The sequence below is a fragment of the Diplotaxodon limnothrissa genome, linkage group LG1 (genome assembly GCF_057381915.1).
Source record: "Diplotaxodon limnothrissa isolate DT_005_m linkage group LG1, D_limnothrissa_male_GT1.1, whole genome shotgun sequence".
Classification (NCBI taxonomy): Eukaryota; Metazoa; Chordata; class Actinopteri; order Cichliformes; family Cichlidae; genus Diplotaxodon; species Diplotaxodon limnothrissa.
The window spans coordinates 21,364,873-21,385,988 of record NC_140596.1 but is presented as its reverse complement, the minus strand read 5'-3'; the positions used below and the strand labels follow the sequence as shown (position 1 = coordinate 21,385,988).

The 21,116-nt window shown below is 39.9% G+C and overlaps 1 protein-coding gene across 1 annotated transcript in view; it reads right to left on the bottom strand.

Moving 5' to 3' along the window:
- Nucleotides 1-21,116, bottom strand: part of irag1 (inositol 1,4,5-triphosphate receptor associated 1) — a 35,052-nt gene that overhangs the window by 8,000 nt on the left and 5,936 nt on the right. Inside the window, exons 13-29 of the mRNA XM_085354870.1 lie at nucleotides 20,675-20,768; nucleotides 20,469-20,594; nucleotides 20,319-20,398; nucleotides 19,344-20,055; nucleotides 18,447-18,594; nucleotides 14,422-14,450; nucleotides 6,720-6,938; nucleotides 4,424-4,530; nucleotides 4,284-4,345; nucleotides 3,395-3,568; nucleotides 3,172-3,249; nucleotides 2,997-3,022; nucleotides 2,690-2,746; nucleotides 1,604-2,035; nucleotides 1,340-1,418; nucleotides 703-820; nucleotides 578-608 (exon numbers count right to left, since the gene is read on the bottom strand). Coding sequence (XP_085210996.1) covers nucleotides 578-608; nucleotides 703-820; nucleotides 1,340-1,418; nucleotides 1,604-2,035; nucleotides 2,690-2,746; nucleotides 2,997-3,022; nucleotides 3,172-3,249; nucleotides 3,395-3,568; nucleotides 4,284-4,345; nucleotides 4,424-4,530; nucleotides 6,720-6,938; nucleotides 14,422-14,450; nucleotides 18,447-18,594; nucleotides 19,344-20,055; nucleotides 20,319-20,398; nucleotides 20,469-20,594; nucleotides 20,675-20,768 — 2,572 coding nt within the window. The remainder of the gene's footprint in view (nucleotides 1-577; nucleotides 609-702; nucleotides 821-1,339; nucleotides 1,419-1,603; nucleotides 2,036-2,689; nucleotides 2,747-2,996; nucleotides 3,023-3,171; nucleotides 3,250-3,394; nucleotides 3,569-4,283; nucleotides 4,346-4,423; nucleotides 4,531-6,719; nucleotides 6,939-14,421; nucleotides 14,451-18,446; nucleotides 18,595-19,343; nucleotides 20,056-20,318; nucleotides 20,399-20,468; nucleotides 20,595-20,674; nucleotides 20,769-21,116) is intronic.

The window sequence follows — 21,116 nt, the reverse complement described above, 5'->3', positions numbered from 1 at the left end:
GCGGCACCCAGTGTGGTATTCTGCTACTGTAGTCCATCTGTTTCAAGGTTTGATGCATTGTGCATTCAGAGATATTTGTAATGGGTGTTTTTTTGAGTTACTCTTGCCTTCCTATCAGCCCAAAAGCAGTCTGGCCATTCTCCTCTGACCTCTGATATCAACAAAGCATTTTCACCCAGAGAACTGCCACTCACTGGAAATTTTCTTTGAACAGACGATTGTTTGGAAAAACCCAGCAGATCAGCAGTTTCTTACTCAGACCAGCCCATCTGGCACTGACAACCATGTTATATTCAAAGTCTCTTAAATCACGTTTCCTCCTTATTCTGATGCAGTTTGAACTTCAGTGAGTCGTCTTGATCGTGTCTATGTCCCTGATCAATGCACTGAGTGCATGATTGGATATTTTCATTAATAACGTTTGAATTAGGTGTACCTAATGTAGTGTACACATGCATAAACAGAATAAGGGCCAGTGTGTCAGTATTGCTCCCTTTTAATTTACAGACTAAACCCCATTATCCATCCTCTTATCTAGTTCTTGGTGAGAATATAAATTCAGAGATCAGGTACCAACCTCAACTTCTTTTTCGCTGAGTGGAGGAGCACTGGAATGAAATGAGAGAATGGAAGCATTACTCATAACAGTGAGATAGATGGTTATAAATTAAATGTTAACTACAGCAGCAGGTTGTTACACACCAGCCAGGCAGACCCCGATGAAGTTTGAGTTTTCTCAGCATCAAGTCTGAAATGTTGGGCATGGCGTCGGATCTTTCATTTGTGTCACTGGTAGGTGTGTTCAGTGATGACGGCGAATCTGCAGACACAATGCTACACAAATTAGAGCTCAAAATTATTTCTGGAGAATAATTTAAGTTTAAGGTAATTTGATATCTTCTGTGCAAGCTGACATAAACCAAATAGGAGATAGGAGGAGAGTGTTGTTACTACTACTAGTCCCATATAAATACATCGATCTTTGGGTGGTCAAACCAGTTCTCACCGGAGTAAATTCCAAGCAAAATCTTAGTGATTGGACTTTTTAAAGTCTCAGAACATAAGCATAATTTCCTCTTTTCATCAGGTGCTCTGTGGTTCACAAGCTTTAACAATAATGCCATCTGCTGATAAAAAACGAGAGCACAAGTTTCCTTTCTGCTGCAGTACTGTCAGGGGTGGAATAGAGGTAAAAAAAACAGAAAAGAAAGAAAAGAAAAAGTCGTCATTTTCTGAAGCGAATCAGATTTCAGGAAGTGCACACCCTCAGTGTGCTGAATGTGCTTCTGAAAGTACTTTCTGTCTTACACAGGGCAAGAGGGCAAACAAGGAGCGTCACCTTTTTCCTGTTCAGCAGCTTCGCTCAGCTCTGGTAACTTCGATCCCACGATGCTTTGGTTTCGCATTAGCTTGTGCTCCTGTGCGCGCGCACACACACACACACACACACACACACACACACACACACACACACACACACACACACACACACACACACAAAACATTATGGCATTTTTATATAATTGTTACAACATTCTACCAAATGGACAGCTGGCACATAAAAAGAGGAAATGATAACAATAAGACTGAATTGCTGCTTTACCTCTCTGAGTTTAGACAGCTTCTGTGCACCCACCGGTGGGGTGGGGAAATCCTTGTACCCCGAAGTCTTTAAGCCAGCATCCTTGGGCTTGTCTGAGAAACTGTCCTCAGTTTCTGAAGGGAAAACCGGGGCTCCATTTCTAGAGTTAAGACTGCCTACAGCATCCCAGGAAACAGCTCTCATTAGTGGTGGAAAGGCCCCAATAGTCTTAATCTCTGCTGTACACGGTGCCTGTTGAGTAGAAGGTCTGGGCACAGGCTTGGCGACCCCTGTGGCTGGAGCCTGGTTTGGACTTCGATTTGACTCGTCTGATTTGTTGACAACTGTAGGACTCTTGGGTTCACCGTTTTTCTGAACAGCAAAACGAGGTGTGAGAGTCCCCGAGGACACTTTCCTTTTGTCAGCTAACTTCCAGTCCACCAACAGCTTTCCCTAAAGTTGGCAAGATATGAGAGAAATACTGTATGTGCATTTCATCAGGCATTAAAGCGGTTGGATAACACTCCAGTTGGACATGTTGGTGCTTCATAAGAGAAGCTAGGGTAGCACTACAGCATGCTTGTGAGGACAAACTAGGCTTAGGGTGAAACAGCATTTTGGTACACTGTATACTGTGTATACTACTGTATTGACAATAAAGCTCTTGAATCTTGAATTCAAAGAGATTTTCAAAGATGTGACCTCTGACCGTGACCTTGAGTTCAAAGAACTCATCATTACCAAACAAACTTGAAGCAATGTGATGCAGAGCGGGCCAAAATTCCTCCACAACGCTGTGAGAGACTGATAAAGATAAAGATTTCGAGGTATTGCTGCTAGAGGCGTCTCTACAAGCCACTGAATCAGGACTGCATAGAGTCCTGTGAAGTGTTTCTTTTTCACATGACTGCACAGCTGAGGTTGGTGTGAAATTCAGACAACAGACAACTTATAATATATACCTGAGAATAACATAATAAATCTTGACAAAGGTCACAGGGAGGCGTTTTGAATCTTTCAATGATCAGTTGTGTTTTTCCTCGTCACATTTGACATTTGAGTTTTGGTGTGTAAATAAAAAAAACACAGTAAGCCTGTTGATCGTACCTCCTGGTTCTGGCTGGTTGCATCAGGCTGCTCCCTCCCTGGAAACACCTCCTGATACTACAAGAGATAATAACAACTTTCTTCTGTTAAAATTTACTAACCTGATTAAAATTTGCCCAATGGTGATTTTTTTTCTTTGTTTTGTTCTGTTTTTTTTTTCCAGAGACAATGTTCCACTTCATATAAAGCAAATTAAATAGAGGAACATTTAAAAAAACACACACAAAAAGAGCCAAATGTGGCAAACATGTCATACTTCACACCACTGTGGGTGAAAGCTGTTTAACAGTGAGATCAGTTTCTTTACCTGGATCGTCTCCGAGGGTCCTGCTGCTGAAAGAGCAGAAAACAACTTACAAATCATCTTCACCAACTCAAGGAGTGAAAAAATGACGCCAAATTAGGAAAAAGGTTAAAAATGAGGAGTGTAGTTTATTGTTAATAAATCCAAAGAATCCAGACATGAGACAGAAAGCACACACCGGTCTGAGGGGCCACAGTAAGTGAGCTGCTTCTCGATGAACACGGTGAGGATGATGGCGTTGGAGTCGGTGAAAGACCTGAGGTAGCGGGGTTGTGAAATAAAAATTGAAGCTATAAACATCTTTAATTTAAATGAAACGCTCAGACACCAGCTTCACACTCATAAATCTATGTGCAATGTTTTAGTTTCTATGTTTGTGTATGTTTGTGCGTGCGCGCTACCTGTGGGCGAATCAGTGAGGCTGCTGGTGGATCGCCGGCCTCGGCGTGTCAGGAAGCGATCGCTGACCTTCTTGGCCTCTTCAAGCAGCTCCAGGTTCTTCTGTCGATCCTCCTCGGAGAGCTGCAGCTCCGGGAGCGGATCTTTCACCAGGTCAATCACATTACCTGTGCTGTCTGAGAAAGATAATACACACGTGACACACAAATGCACACAGACCCGTAAAATTTCTGCTTGTTTCTGGTACCAAAATATAAGCAGATAATATGCCGTAAAAAACAAAACAAAACACAAAATTAGGCTTCAAAATATATCAGATCAAAAGTGTATGCTCTGTTGTATCGGAGCAGCTGTGTCTCAAGTGTATTTATGTGGGATTCATTGGTCTAAAATCTCAAAGCAAGGAATAATTCACGGATGGATATGAGCCAGGAAATCAGGTGATGAGTGCTCGCCAACTTGGGGATGATTTTATCGTCTCCTCTTCTCGGAAACGGGCAACAAGCTAAACATCAAAAGTAATCAAAGCGCCAAAAGCATTTCAAGCATGTGTGAGTCTCAGGATGCAGATGACCAAACTTAGTCTTAATGTTGTAAGAGTTCTTGTGTATCCACGCACAGTGAGAACATTAATTTATCTTTATACATCGCTGGACAGGTCTTTCAACAAATCTGATTGAAATATCTTTTATATAAAAAAAGTCACTGTGAGAAGTCGCGATTTGACACAGTGTTAAAAATGTTTACCTAAGAACGGTTTAGTTATGGAAAAACACTTAAAAATAAAGTGGAAATTTTTTATATGGTGCTGCACTACATCAAATAATAACTATTACATCATAACACTGTAAAAACTACAGTGATGTATGTGTGTTTGTGTGATTTACCCACCAATTGTGGTGATGGGCACCCCGGGGGAGCTTCTGACCAAGCGAGCTCTGGGACTGTGTGGTCTGAGAGAGAAAACTGTGATGATCTGGAAATGCTGTCTCTGTTTCAAATTAAAATTGAGAAAGCTACTGGACGATTACCTGGCCTGTTCCAGCGGACGCCCATCCTGATGGACAACCTTAGCCTGCTTTGGGTAGACGATGGTGGGCGCAGTCATGACAACAGCTCGACTTTCACCTGGTACTAACTGTGCAACACAAAAAAACTTAAGTGTGCATCACTTAACACATCAGCCAGTTTGTGATATTAGATTAAACACAACCTTAATAAGGAGCAGATCTTTTTAAATTAAGCTTGAACTTACACAATAAAAGGGTTAAAGGTAGATTTTGAACATTAACTTAAACCTTAAACTACATATTCCAAAAAAACAAAAAAAGAGCCAAATTTCAACAAACCAGTTTAAATCTGGCACTAACAGGAGAATATTGATTTGACCCACTTAAGCACAAAGAGGTCTGTCACCTCTAGTAGGTTATGATGAACACTATTGTGGAATAGCTTCAAAAGGCTGCTAAAGGTAAGTACGCAAATAAATACAGACTGACATGAAACCCTTATTCTTTGAGAGGTGCTCTTAAAGCTTATCTTTGCAATAGATTCTTGAAAAAGGAGTCTTTCTGCTGCAGACAGGCTGCTGATTCACCGTGGCTCTGTTCCTATAAGGGTGGATACTTTTATAGTGTTGACTTATGCACTGAAGATTATATTACACAGTTTCATTACTTTCTTCAGAGATTTCTTATCTAGCTTGTGTGTTTATGAGGTAAAGGTCACTCTGAGGTTTAGCCTGTTTAACTCTTTATTATCTCTGGGATAATTAATGACTCAAACTCAGAGTCTGCCCCATTAAGATCTGTCCTTAAAGTCTTTGAAAGCATTTCTAATCTTTATATATTTCAAGGGTGAGATCGCTCAAATGGCACACAGATAAAACTTCTGATTATTACCATTACCATCACCACCAGCCTATCACAGGGCTAACACAGAGAGACAGACAACTATTCACACTCACGTTCACAGCTATGGCCAGTTTGCCTAATCCCACTAACTGCATGTCTATGAATTTGGGAGGAAGCCGGAGTAGCTAGAGAGAACCCACGCAGACATGGGGAGAACATGCAAACTCCACAGAGAAAGACCCAGGATATTCTTCCTGTCAGCCAACAGTGCTAATCTCTATGCCATAAATACTGAAAAAACTAATAACTCAGACAGATCAATTAAGAACAAACCCCCCCAAAACATAACCAATCACAGGGATCAGGACAGGAAATGCTACTGATGTCACAGAAAAATGCAGTAAACTCTGGTGTTTTAAACACAATATCATTTAAAGTAGTGATGTTTAGCTGGTGGGGGTGGGGTAGGGGAGTCATGTGACATTAAACAGACATTAAACAGATAGAGGATGTGGTCATTGAACGGGAACTCAAACCATGGCTCCAAACCTGAGAGCCCAGTCCAACTCTGGTAAACCTGAGTGGACTTGTCTCCCCGAAGACGTTCTTAAGCATGTTTTTTTTTATCCTGTTGTATTTAGCTTCATAAGTAATTTTAGATATAAAAATGACTGAGGCCTTGATCTATGTGACCTCACAGCGGGCAACAGGCATCACTGGACAGCTACATTTCCACTATAAGGAAACTACAATCATTTAAGTTGTACAAAATAGTGACATATGCATCTATGCAAGTTTTTACAATACTTTTTTTTTAACGATAAGGAGCAAAAGACCTGCATTTATAAACTTTGCCACACATTTTCTTTTAAAAGTTGGTAAATTGCTTTTTCCCATCTAACCAAAGGGCTCAAATTTGTCACAAGGGACATGAAGCAGATATTTTACAGAGCCAAGGTATTTGTCAGATAGTAAAAAAAATCCTGCTGTGCAAACGTAAAAGCAGCTTTTACCCTTTTTTAAACACCTCACTTTACCTTGGCTCAGGGAAAGTTATTATGACAGCCGAAGTGACTTTCAAAGAATCGTAAAGCATTCATCAGTCACCGGAATGAAATTCATTTCCAAACATTTAGTGGGAAATAACTAAAACATGAGTGCAAAAAAAGGAAAGTATGTACCAAATCAGTTGCCAAAATTTCACTTTGTTAACTTCTGTCATTCTTTGCAAAGCACTGCCTTGGTCTGACAACAGCAGGGAACATTTGTGACAGAAGAAGGCTTAGTTAAGGAAAATATTGCTTTGCTCTCACTTGAAAAGGAATGAATCAGTGACTTCTTCAGTGAAGGAACTTTTTTCTGAGGGAAAACTCAACATTGATAAAAAAAAATTCCTTTCAGGGCCAAATGAAGTATGAAGTCAGATGTTTTACCTAAAAACAGAATATCAAACAGGGACAGCAGCTGCACTTACTGTGCTGGGAGAGCTCGGGGAACTGTCCATCTCCTCTGGAGAGTCCTCCTCTTCCTCAGGCAGTGTGGGCATGGCCGGGTGCAGAGAAGGGCGAGAGCGGGTGTGCGGGAAAACAAAAGGGGTCTCAGCAGCAGGCGAGGCGTCACCGGACTCCTTGAAGTTACAGTCACTTTGTTCGAGAGGAGATGTTTGCAGCAAGTCTCGCTCTTCTTCCTGGAGCTATAAACACACAGAAAACCAAATACATGCATTTTAAGCATGATTAGAGGCATGCTGAGGAGAGCTCCTTCCGATCAGCAGCAGTTATTAAACTAGTACTTTAGCCACTTTTCTTTCTGCCTAACCACAGCTAAAAAAAGGATAAACCAGAACTAAGAAAACCATTGCACTGCACAAACAACTCCCAAAATAGCTCCATTCTGCACATTAGTGAGATTTCCCAGCATACTGTACATACGCATCTCACAGGCTGAATGAGGCAACGAGCTCCCGAGGGGCAGCGCAAAACAAACAGAAGGACTTCTAGATAAATTATGAAAAAATGATTTAGTGGATGGTGGATGGAGGATTACTGAGAGGAAGAGACTCATGTCTCATTCACATGAAGGCAATCAAAGTCAATTAATTAAAGCTTTCCTGACTAAAATTATACAGTGCTGCCAAAAAGTATTTGCCTTCTTCCTTTTTTAATTTTGCATATTTGTCACATTTACATGTTTCAGATCATCAAAAAAACTAATATTAGATAAAAGTTACCCATGTTACTTGCAGTTGCAATTATTAAAAAAGACTAATCCAAGTTCAGTTTCACTAGTCACACCCAGGCCTAATTACTGCCAGATCAAGAAATCACTTAACTAGAACCTATCTGACAAAGTAAAATAGGGTAAAAGATCTCAAGAAACACCACATCATACCAGGATCTAAAAATCAGCTGAGAAACAAAGTCTATCTATTTGAAAAGTATGACAAAGCCATTTTTAAGGCTTTGGGACTCCAGTGAACCACATTGAGAGCTTATTATTCACTTATTCACAAATGGAGAAAACCTGAATAGTCGTGAACCCTTTAAAGAGTGGCTGGCCAACCAAAGAGCACATTGACAACTCATCCAGAAGGTCACAAAAAATCCAGAAGAACATCTAAAGATCTGCCGGGCTCATTTGCCTCAGTTAATGTCAGAGTTAATGATTCAACAATAAGAAAGAGACTTGGAAAAAATGGCATCAAAGGAGAAAATCACTGCTGAGCAAAAAGAACAGAAGGGCTCAACTGACATTTGTGAAAAAAATATCTTGATGATTCCCAAGACTTTTGGGAAAATATTCATAGACTGTTGAGACAAAAGTTAAACTTTTTAGTGGTCCACCTCTGGTTTTGGAGTGGCCTAGTCACAGTCGAAGCCATTAAGGCTCAAAAACTCTCTGATGCGGCTGAATTAAAACAATTCTGCAAAGAAGATTGGGCCAAACCCCCTCCACAGCGATGTAAAATTGGCATTGGCAGCTATTGCAAACACTTGATTGCAATTCTTGCTGCCAAGCTTGGATTTGACTAGGGGCATTTACTTTTTTCACACAGGGCCAGTTACCAGGGTAATATTTTTTTCTCCTAATTAAATTAAATCACCATTTAAAAACTGCATTTCATATTCACTCGGATTATCTTTGTCCATCCATCTTTTCTGCTTATCTAGATCAGACAGCTGGAGCCTATCACAGCTGCCACAGGAAGCCAGTCTGGTGCAGGGTCAACACATAGATACAGTCAACCTTTCATATTTACAGTCATCACCAATCAATCTAAGCTCATGGATGTTTTTGGACTATGGGAGAAAGCCAGAGTACCAAGAGAGAACCCAGGCAGCAGACCTAACCATTTCACCACCGTGCCGATATCTTTGTCTAATATTAAAATTATTTTGATGATCTAAAACATGTAAGTGTGAAAAATACACAGAGATATAACAACATATGGGCAGCATTAAGAGGAAAAAGCCAACTGCAAACAAACTGAAGCAGGATTTAGTTTTGAGGAGAATGAAAATGAGAAAAATGCCTCAAATTTGCCAATTATATAAAAACCTAAATAATCTTGGCCCCAAGATAAGACCCAAAGAGCAGGGAACGATCAGCGAACATGAATTTAAATGAGTGCAAAGATTAGTGTAATCATCAAAGCTGAAGCTGTAAAAGCTGTGTAATCAAAATTTATGATGCAGCTCCTGCAAATGTGTACATGTAGAATATTTTATTAAGAGAAGAAAACAAGGCTGTTTGATTCAGTATATATCATAGTGGTACATGTGAAAACAACAAAACTATTAATCAATTCTCAATAAATGACTTTTAAAAACCACCATGTATTCATTTTACAGCGTTCAAAGTGCTGTCTTATTGAGTCAAACAAAAATGTAACAAAACCACATTATCACCACATCTGATGTTCACACTGGAAAAATAATAATTTATTTGTTTCAGGTCTGAGCTGTTTGAGCTGATCTTTACCATGGACACTGCAGCAGTTACCTGGCTCCCTGAGCTACAAGCCAACCTGACTTGATGCGTGCAGCTTGTTTGAACCATTGTTTGAACACACAGCGCTTCCCTTTTCAGTAACAAATTTATGCAAATCACATGTACTGTATTTTTAAACCACTCTGCGGAGGAGCACGGTGCACTCATGATCTACACAACTCCTGTGTGTGCTAATGTGACGCACACATTCATTTGATTTCACCAGAAAAAGAGAAATTTACATAGGTCCAATCAGCACAGATGTGAGCCTTCTTACTGCCTTCTCTTTCAAATCACGTGCAGCAGCTTTGAATAATATGCGCAGGAAAGTGGAAGGTGTGATGAATGAATGGTTATTTCAGAGGTATGGCATGTGGCCGTGTGATGGACGAATCCTCTGAGAATTCAAGGACAAAATATGCTGAGTGCTGCTCAGTGTCATCACAAAGATGACAAGATCTTGGGAACATATGGGGACAGAAAGGCTGTGAGTCACTGGGGAGGAAATGGGTTGTTTAACTCCTCCCTGCGAGCAGCAAGGACGTTTCCTGAATGCAGGGACAGTGTCATATGCGACGGAAGCATTTAAAACAGATGTTTTTATACTTTAAAGCGATATTTCACTTTGGCAGAAAAGAGTTAGACAGATACTGGTTGCTTTGTTCTTGAGGAGAGCCAGGACGTTTTTATCTTCTTTTTTTTCTAATTCTGTAATTAACTGTCTTAAGTCTTCAGGTGCTATTTATAAATTTAGAAGAAAAAAACAAGTTTGAGGTCCTTCTGAGTTACTCACAAATGAGCTACTGGTTATTTCTAGCTAACTGCTCTTGAACTTACTGAACTCATGAAACTATTTAATTTTGTGCAAAGATTTTTTATTCAGCCATAACCTGATTTGTTTCTAATTATGGACAGAAATATTTAGACAAAGAATTTGAACAATAAAGGAATCGATGATTATGTTTTTGTTAAGGCTCGCTGTGAGGCAGGCAAAGTAGGATCCAAATGGAAATAAAAATACAAACTAAAGTTGCTCAGCAACAAATAAGCCATGGCAAGGAATCTTACTGAGAACACATGAGGGAGAACATGTCAAAGAGCAGAAGGAAACTGTGGACATAAATACACACCAGGTAATTAGGGAGCAAGAAAGCTGAGGTAAACAAGACTCAGGCGAACAGAATCCAACTAATGAGACAAGGGGAAGCAAAACTAAACACACCACAAAGGGGACAAGGGACTATCAAAATAAAACAGGAAATAACAACCACTCAATCCAGGAGTACGACATGTGAACTTGAAACAGGAACAGGATATAAACAAACATGGGGACATATCCGACTGGGGACACAGAAAGGGATTACAAAAGGTGATATAAAATATAAAATATATAAACCCCAAATACAAGATTATCAGAAGTACAAAACCAGAAAATCCCAAGCACCCTAGAAACTCAAAACTCTGGGTCCAAGACCCAGGGACCAAGAGGAATTCTAAGAAGAAGCCCAAACAAAGTCAACCTACTCTGCAGGAGGTTAAATGGTGTGGTGTTTATTCAGCAGACCGAGAGACTGAGATAAATATTGCATAGTAACTGAATCACTCTAATTATTTCCTGCAAAGGGGGGGGGGGGGTGAGAACACAGGGGCCCGAGTGGCAATAGTTAAAGACTTCTTTCCTTTACTTGCACAAAGAGAAGTAAAACAAAAGTACTTGTTGATTTCATGAGGAAGCTTCATTTTGCAGCGTACTTTAGTGGTCACTTTTTCTGTGGAGGGAGAAATAAGGACCAGCATCCTGCTCCCCTCCTCCTGTTACATAAGCTCATTCCCTCTAGCCAGATTTGTTTAAAATTTGGTTGTGTGAAGCATAGAGCACAGGGCCAACAGAGGAAGTGGTTACCACGCAGTCGCAATCTGAGATAACAAGTCAGAGGAAGTGTCAGAAAGAAAAAATGGATTGAATGAGGGAGCAGACTAAATCCACAGGCTTCAGAAAATGCATGGTCACATATGAAGGCGCAGGAAACATGAGACAGAGTTTCACATGCAAACAAAAAACACTTTATGTAAACTCACACCAACAGTTATCTAGAATATCATTTACCCACAAATATTCATGCACATGTTTGTTAAGGCTGCAGAGACCATAACTAAACTGAAACTGCATGCGTCCACCACTGTGGATAGTCCACTGTGACCAGCCGATCATCTAAACCTGTCCACAGAGAGCATGCACCTTACCTGAGTCGGGTGCTGTAGTGCTGTAGAGAGAAACACACACACACACACCGCGGCTGATCTCTCCAAGTCAGACCGACTTCCCACAGTCAAAGCGTCACCCTCAGCCTTTCCTTCAGAAAACTCCTCTACCCTCAGGGCTTCTCCTTCCTTCTCCCGTCCCCTCTGTTCCCTGTCTTTTTTCAGCAGCAGCCTCTCTTTCACTCCTGGGAGCTTTGACCATTTAAGGAGAAGGGCTCTGTGAGCTGCTGTGCAGTGTGTGTCTCTCTGTGTGTGTTTGTGTGTGTGTCAGACCGCTGCTCCCCTGATCATCCCTCAACTTAACTTAAAGCTGAAGAAAGATACAAAATGATGTTATTGTTGCTTCAGAGTTTGTGTGTGTAAGTGTGTTATTTTTTCACTTTTTACTTTGTCAGATGCGTAGGACACTTTTTTGCATGTTGTGGTACGTTTGCATGTTTGTGAGAAACTGATGGATCGATTGTGCCTGCCTGAGCTGTGTTTACTCTGCTGGCTAGGAGGAATCCATGCATCCACTTCCAGGCTCTTGAGGTCCATTAATGTTTGGTAAACTGCCCTTCCAAAGCTTCTGTTATTTGTGCTACTTTGTCTTAAAAGTGCTGAAATCATCTTGAGTTTTGATGGTATAAAAAAGGAGGACAGCAGTCACATTGTTTGTATGAGTACAGCTGACTTTTACAGCAAATTACAGCATAAAATTTTTATTTAACATGGGCTTAAGTCTTAAGTAATCATGTGTGAAGGAAACAGTTGTTAAAAGGAGGAACTTGTGATAAAAAGTCAGCTGTTTTCCTTATTTGATACGACTATTGCGATGATTATCTTAATGCTATTTTGCCAATAACATTCTGCTGTTTTATTAAGCAGGCAATGATGATGATGATACTAGAGTCTACAAATAAATTAAAATAAATTATCAGATTATTGTTGCAGACAAACTAATTCCTATTTTACCCTTTTAGCAGGTAATTATTTAGTCCATCTGGTGACTAAACAATTACCTGCTATAAGGGTTGCTCCTGGGGTGGGTGGGGATTTTGTGTTTCAAAGGGTCACAAAATAACTTGTGATTATAATTTTATCTTCGTATGAAAAAATAAGTACACCCCAGGATTCAGTAGCTTGTAGAAATACCTCTGGCAGCAATGACTTGAAGTATGTACGGCTTTAACAGTGTTTCATATCGTTGGGGAGGAAATATGGCTCACTTATCTTGAAGTGTTGCTTCAGTTCATTGAGTTTTATGGGCATTTTGCATTACGCACAGCTCTGCTGACACCTTGCCACAGCATTTCCATCAGGTTGCAACACCTTTTCTTTTTCAGCCACTCTCTTGTAGATTTGCTTCAGGGCTCGGGATCATTGTCTCGTTGCATGACCCAAATATGATGATGTTTTCATTTGTCCAAAGGACATTGTTCCAGAAGCCTCGTGGTTTGTCCAGATGCAGCTTTGCAAACCTTAGCCATGCTCTTCTTTTTAGAGTGAAGAGGCTTTCCAAACAACTCACAGTTCTTTCAGTCCATATCTAATTGTACTGACATGAACTTTAACATTTAACATGCTAACTGAGGCCTGTAGAGTCTGAGAAGTATTGTACTGTCTGACCTTGGGGTGAATTTGCTGGAACCTCCACTTACTGAAGAACGCAGCATTTTGTAAACACACACCTGAATGCTTGAGACCAGCAAACTGCCAAAGCCTCCACTTTTCCAGAGAGGCTCACAAATGCTGATGATCGATTAGACAAGGTCATTTGATTATCAGCACCTGGCTGTGACATACCTCCCTAAATCCTCTGGAAGCAATACTTACATTTTTGCAGGTCTGTATAGAGTCCTGTGAAAAATACATTTTTTAAACAGCTGTATGTACAGTCTAGTAATTTGGCCCTATTTAAAGCCAACCATTTGTATAATTTCCTATCATCTGCCAGAGACGTCCTACTCATTACATACCCCTTGCCAAGTGATGAATATTACTCACTTTACTTTATCTGGTTTTAATGTGTTTTTATTTAAAGCTTTTTTTCTTATATACTGGTTGTGCTGTAAACAACCAGTATATAAGAAGTTTATGATACACCACCAAGTTTATAAGACACTATTATGTAACTTTAAGTAGATAAGTGTTAACTTTAATAGAAAATAAAGGCAGCCATAATAATATAAACTAGCTCCACAAGAACGCATACTTCTTCCGAAACATATTTTACCACAGTATCTCATCAGCTATCGTAAAATAACGATCCTAGCATATGTATCTATTTTTGCATGTTTGTATGTTCCTTATCTCCTCCTAGACGAGTGGACCAAACTTGATAAATCTTTGCTGAAACACTGCTCTAGGTACTCTGACTGCAAGCATCTAGATGGCAGACACAAATATTTTATAAAAAATATATTTGTATGTTTGATGGTTCAACAGTGAACTAAATGGGATTAGATTAGATGCACAGTGCATCATAACATGATACTATACCTTTATAGGACAGGGTTTTTCAGGTTCATTAAATGTTTGTGTCCTGCTTCTACATGTTCCATTAGGAGATAAAAGTACACTGTCACTTATTTTTAGGGCAACTAGAGTTTATTTAAAGAGTAAAAAAATATTATTATTTCCCTTTTAAAGAAGGGGCTAGAAGTAATATTCAATGAAACAATCATATGAAGTACAAACAGCTTATAACTGCTACTAAAACATTAGCAGAAATCAAATTTAGTTATTTTTAATCATGGCCTAAAGTCAAACGAAGCAGTCACACTTTATCTTACATTGGCAGCCAAACATATATACACATTTCTCACAAGTCACTTCAAAAACCATAAAAGACATAATAATCACACCTAACCTTCAGTTCTGCCTCTCAAATATAAAACAATAGTGCATTTTACAGTAATGGAACAGAAGGAGCGCTTACTTACCGTGCTGTAGCTGCTTCCTCCTGTGCCACCTGTGAGAACCAGAGCACAGACAGAGAAAACAGATTGATTTGCATTTAACAGGAAAGCATGTGCAATGCAAATGTCAGGGGAGAGTTAAAAAAAGAAAAGACTAAGTGAAACATGCAGAGAGAGAGAGAGTGAAAGAGACAGAAACAGAAACAGAAAACAAATAGGGAAGAAATAAATTGAGTTTTCTGCTCTGTGAGGCTCTTGCCAGCAGCATGATATTCATCAGGTTGACAGAACTACTGGAACTCCCGTTTCAGGAAGTATGTTCCCCACAAACCACCTTGATAACTAGGGGCAACAATAACCTGGCAACCTTAAGTGCATGAGGTGTTTGAGCCGCTGGTTGAAAGCTCTTGTCTGCTGCTTTAGGGGCTCCTGATACCAGGCAAAGGGTTTAAAATCAGCAACTTTCAGACAGAAGCACCCTCAGAGCTCAAAATCAAAGTGTCACTTTAGAGGTAATGAAAGAGCTGCTCAAGAACAAGTATTATTCCTGCATAAGAAGACACAAAGGGGGATACAGTACTAGAAACACTCTCAACTGGGTTTATGTTCCAGCTGTTGAATTGTAGCTTATGAAAAAGTGCAAATCAGACTCTGAAACATTCTGCGTAATGCAATGCAGTCATTCACAGCTAGTATTTACCTTATAAATCCTTTCACAAGTCCATGAGGGAGAAAAAAAAACGTGGACTTTTTTTTTCCTCGCCAGATCAAATTCTTTCTATTAGTGGAAGAAGAGTTCAACCTGCCTACAAATGAATTCACACTCCAGCTTCCAGCTGTTATTTCCACCTTTCTCTCACCTAAAGATTGCCCCGCGAAAGAGCGCACCGTTTACAGCCACCACATACCAAGCAGAGCACAGAGACCCACTGCTTTTCTAAATTATTTACATTCAGGCTTCAGGGGATCTTTAAGCTTTAAGTAACCTGACTGTGCTTTGTTTTAAACAGAGACATATAACTTAAAAGCAGGTTGGTATGCCTAGTGTTCATTTAGTATCCCAGATCAATGCTTTATTAGTTCTAGGAAGACTGAAAAGTGTATAAAATAGTTTTACAGCCACCAACACAGGCACTGCAGCACTCAGAGACATTTAAAACCTGAATATTTATTATTCTTAATCATACTGTTTGCTAGTTTATAATGAATGATATGAATGATAGAGAGTTGCTCAGCAGGTTCACCAATACAGTCCACAATAAAAAACCCTAGCTGATGGAGTGCTATGATTATTCCTCAGTGGGATGAATTTCACTGATTTTAGTCATATGATCCTTAACACAAGATGGTTTTTATACACTGAAATAATTCCTGCATGTTGACTGAAATGAGACGATAAATATGGCATAGCTTTCCACAGACTGTATAAAACGATCGAAGCAGTTAACTTAAATGGGAAGTTGTTGTGTATAAAGTTGAAACTTGCATTCTTTCTAATTGCTAGTCAGGCTAATTTGGTAGCAAAAGTCTGATCTTACTGAAAATTAACCATTTTTCACTTGATTTATGACATTAGTAAACACTGATGTTGTGCGAGGGTAACACACCAATAAGCCAATAAAGAAATAAACTGAGCAGAAGTGAGTTCAGCTTATTGGCGCGACCTTCCACCACAGTCCCAGTTTCTCGTGTAAGCTTTGGCCTCCTGCATTTTGTAACTCATTAAAATACATGAGTGAGTGCAGACTGCAGTCCTGTCAGCTTCTCAGTTAGATCTACTTCTCAGTTGTGCAGCATTCATCTTGCTTAAAACACACTGCAAAAAGCTGAGTGTTCAGTTGTTCTCGTAGCTACGTTTGTGTTAAGTTTTGCTTGTCAAAACTACCATCCATAATCCCTCAGGACAACATTACAGAACAGTTCTAACTAGCAAAAAGGTGTAAAAGGGATTATATAGGTTATATAGAGAAAGAGATTATATGGGATATAGTCTTTAGTTGTATTGAAGTTTTATATGTGTGCATGTATGAATGTGGAGAGAAAAGAGACGTCCTCATAGTGACAGTTTACTATTACACACTATTCAAATCAACAGACGTCAAACAGAACAGAATAACCTTTATAACCATGTAAGATAAAGTGTTTACTGTTCATTCTGACGCAGCCTTTGCCCGTGTGGATGCAGCTTCACATGCTAAGCAAAAAACAACCATAAGTGTACTGGAATATAAACTTTAGATGGGGGGATAAAATAAACAATTGCACACTGAGGCAAATACTGTAAGTTCATTTAACATCGCATGAAAATATAAATCCACCCACTGGTTCACAGGAATTTCTACAAGCTCCAAACTCTGTATCACTAATAAACAGTTACATGTAAGACTGGCTTGTTTTTGAGAAAGCAGAAAGTGGAAATATTTGACCTTTCTTGACAAGATGGGACACAAGTGACCTTTGCTTTGGCCAAAGTACCTACCGCAATAATACATGTTGCGGTAGGTACTTTAGTGTACACATTAGTGAACAGATGTATGTAACATACGGTGTCCTTTCTGATTTCTTCTTCTTTTTTTGCATATTTCTCACACTTAAATGTTTCAGCTCATCAAACAAATTTTAATATTAGTCAAAGATAACCTAAGATGATGTAAAATGCAGTTGGTAAATTGTGGTTTTATTTCATAAGGGAAAAAGCAATCCAAGCCTACTCCTAAACCTAATAATTGTATGTACCACCCTTTGATAACTGATCATGAGACATGCTGGGGGTGAATTTTGGCCCACTCTTCTTTGCAGAATAGTTTTAATTCAGCCACATTTGAGGGTTTTTGAGTATGAATGTTTTTTTGAGGTCGTGCAAAATCATCTCAATCAGATTTAAGTTCAGACTTTGACTAGACGAGACTACTACAAACCCTTTAAGAAATAGACTTACTGGTGTGTTTGGGATCATTGTCCTGCTCTCTGAGCTGATGAATGGAGATTCTCATTCAGGAGTTTCTGGTAGAGAACAGAACTCATCCAGAACTCGTCCAGGTGCTGAAGAAGCAAAGCAGCCCGAGACCATCACACTACCACCACGGTGTTTGCCTGTTGTTATGATGTAAGCCAGATGTGACAGGACTCATCAGTCTCATCAGTCCACAGTTTTCTCTTTAAAAATTCTCCCATTGATGCCATTTTTGCTCAATCTGCAGAATCTGCAGTTCTTTAGATGTTTCTCTTGGTTCTTTTGTGACCTCGTGGATGAGTAGTTGATGTGCTCTTGGAGTAATCTTGGTAGGTCAGCCACTTCTGGGAAGGTTCTCCACTGTTCCAGGTTTCCTCTATTTGTGGATAATGGCTCTCACTGTGATTCAAAGCCTTTGAAATGACTTTGTAACCCTTTCCAGACTGATAGACGCCATTGACTTTGTTTCTCAGTTGTTTCTTTAGATCACTGAATGCTGTGTTGCTTTTTGAGATCCTTTAAGCTGCTTTACTTTGGTTTCTATTGTGATTTCTTGATTCAGCAGGTCTGGAAGTGATCAGCCTTTGGTGGGGTTGGTGACATTGAACTCAGATTTCCAAAAAATGCAGTTTATTGCAGTTAATTCATGATTTAAACAGGGAACAGTTAGTTTTTCACACAGGACGAGATAAGTTTGGATTGCTCCTTTTCCTTTAATAAATGAAAACATCATTTACAAACTGCATTTTGTATTAACTTTGGTTATATTTGTCATATATTATTTTTTGATTATCTGAAACGTTTAAGAGTGACGTTAAGCCTCTAAAAATATGTTTGTAGAAAAAAAGTACTTGAACTTCAGTGTGTTTACATAAAGCATTAGTCTACGTCCTCTGCTTTTCCCCATGCCCCATTTTGATAGATATCATACACTCCCACCAGAGCTCTCCGCTTCCCCCTCACTGTACCAGCTGCTGTGTGCACAGTTTATTTCCAGACATCCTCAGGGATTGCCATTATAAAAGGAAGTAGCTTTAATTAATGTGCATCTAACAGAACCACATTAACACAGAAGATGGATCTCTGATATGCATACCATTCATGGACTTCTGTGGAGGCTCACTGACTTCTGGGTTTAATGGAGGTGCAGGAGGAGAACGCTCTGTTCCACACGCTTCCTCAGGTTCAGCCGTTAACCGTGTGGCATCTGCTTCATGATCATTTGGCAAATTTAGATCTGGAGACTTCAGGAAAATACAGACAAAAACAACTGATTGCTACTGTTTCCACTGGATTACAAGTAAAATAGGTGATGGGCTTTAAGGCTGTACACATGAAAAATTTGTGGAACACTTTGCTAAATCCTGTGAGAATGTTTATGTGATCCTGCTGATTGTGCTACTGCATTACCACAGAAAATGCAAATAAATGAGCATTGCTCTTTTTTGGAAGTTGTTTGGAATCATCCGCTTCCAACAGTGGATCACAGCGCAGGTAAAAATAGCAACAAGAATAAAATTCTACTGACCAATAAAATGTCCATTTTTCCATAGAAATAATACATTAGATTGAAATAAATATTTTATAGAATGCTGGTGGGAATTCTTCCACGTGGTTTTATTTTATTTAACCCTTTCACGCATAGTGCTCACTACAGTGGACAGCTATTCAAAGGCTGTTTTCTTGTGTTTGTGTCAGTGTTGATGGTATACTTGCACATAAACCACTACATTGGACACTGATGTGTCACTCCATATCCTGTCACCCACTGGTCAGTGGACTGATTAAGTGAACATGTAAAAAACTCTTTGAAAAGTACATGTTTAAAAAAAATGAAGTTCAAAAATCTTTTTTCATGCCTAAAGATGAATAAAAATACTTAAGAAAAAAATCCTGATTGAGCTTGTCATAATTGTGCGTGAAAAGTTTAAATAAAGATACAATTAACTTTGATTTTATGTAAAGCAGAGATGGGTTTCTAACACAGACAAACCTGAGTTGGAGCATTTTCTGTGATCCTGGCCTCCAGCATGTTTAGCTCCTCATCAGTGTTTGCAGCTCTCCCCAGAGCCTCCTCCACCCTGTGAGTGATCCCTTCCATCCTCACTCTCACCTGGCTCACCCTCTGCTCGCTCTTCCTCACCAGCTGGGCAGTCTCCAACGCGTTGTTGACCATCGCCTCCATCCTCCTCAGGGTTGCCAGAAGCCTGTCTGTGGTGTCCTGCTCTGAAGCTGCTCCGTCTGTGATACTAACAGGATCTGTGACCACTGAAGCATCCTTCTGATCTCTCAGCTCTTTCGCCGCAGTTCTGTCTTCTTCTTTTCTCTCTGTATTGCTTCCTTTGTCAGTATGAAGAACTCTATTGGTGTTTTTTTGCTCGGTGTGCTCCTGTGACGATCTTAGTGATGCTTGCAGGTGGCAGACCTGCTCCCTCATATCAGTGATCGTCTGCTCTGCTTCCCTGAGCTTTGCTTGCATCTCAGAGAGCTCCTGAATTGACTTAATGTCTTTACTTCGGACCTTAGCCCCCTCTACGCTGAGGGCTTTCCACCACTTCGCCACAGCCACCTTCTTGGCCTCCTTGATGGGAATCTGGCTCCCACTCTGACTTTCCTTTTGTTCCCTATCCCAGGCTCTCTGCTGATCCTCCACCTTCTCCCCTTTATCCTCCCACACATACTTGTACAATTCGAGCTCCTGCAGCCTGAAACCACCACCACAGCTTTATAAACATCACTGTAATGTCTATAGTTACTAAGGGGTACTAAAAGTGCACTTATCCCTGATACGGTCTTGCACACGGAAGATGGTAACTGGTATGATTATGTAATGGAGATGCCCATAAATACACTGTAAAAACCAGACACTCGTTTTATTAGCTTAGCTTCTCAGAAGAAAGACTAACATCAACCAAAACCAATCTGTTACCATAAGAGGAGAAAGGGAGGTTACAAATAAATCACATACACATTGAGAAGCTGCTGCTTGATTCTTGCCTGTTGCTGTTGAGGAAAAGGCCTCTCCTGCATTTCCACAGGAGCACAGTCCTGTTTGTGAGAGAAGACGAGTGAGATTTCTTAATATGTACATTACTGCTATAATGAACATCATCCTCACCCTCTCGAGATGTTTATTGTGAAGAAGGTGAGCTATTTCTGCACTCGTGATCCTTTGGATGATGCTTTGAATATCGTCGTGCGTGTGGGATGGGAGACTTATATCATCTAAAACTCTGTGATGTTCCTGCAAATGAAGGAAGCATGAACTACATGAAATGAGCGGTGCTGTTAAAAGATAATCTGCAGGCAGCAAGCATTACTGACCTGCTGCATATCCTTCATCTCACTCTGCAGAGAGCGATGGTTTGGAGGCTCACGACTGTAAAGTCCCTGAGGGCTGATACAGTGTCTTTCATACCTGTCAGAATTCAGCAGAAAAAAAATCACTCATTCATAAACCATGTGTTTTGTTAAGATAATTTATAAATTTTTCAATTCACATTCACAGTGCCTGAAAAAGTAAGCCAGTGTATAAGTGCCAAAAACTGCAGTTGCACAAAATGGCCAGTTGAGGATGGCTGCAAAAGGGAATCAGTTTACATAGACATACAGCTCACATAGAAAGTGGCATGTGCTTAGAGCAAGGGTGTCAAACTTATTTTTCATGGCGAGCCACATGCAGCCCACTTTGGCCCTAAGGGGGCCGAACCATCAAATCTCCTTTTCTTTCAGCGTGAAGAAGTCACATATTTAACTGTTTCTACAT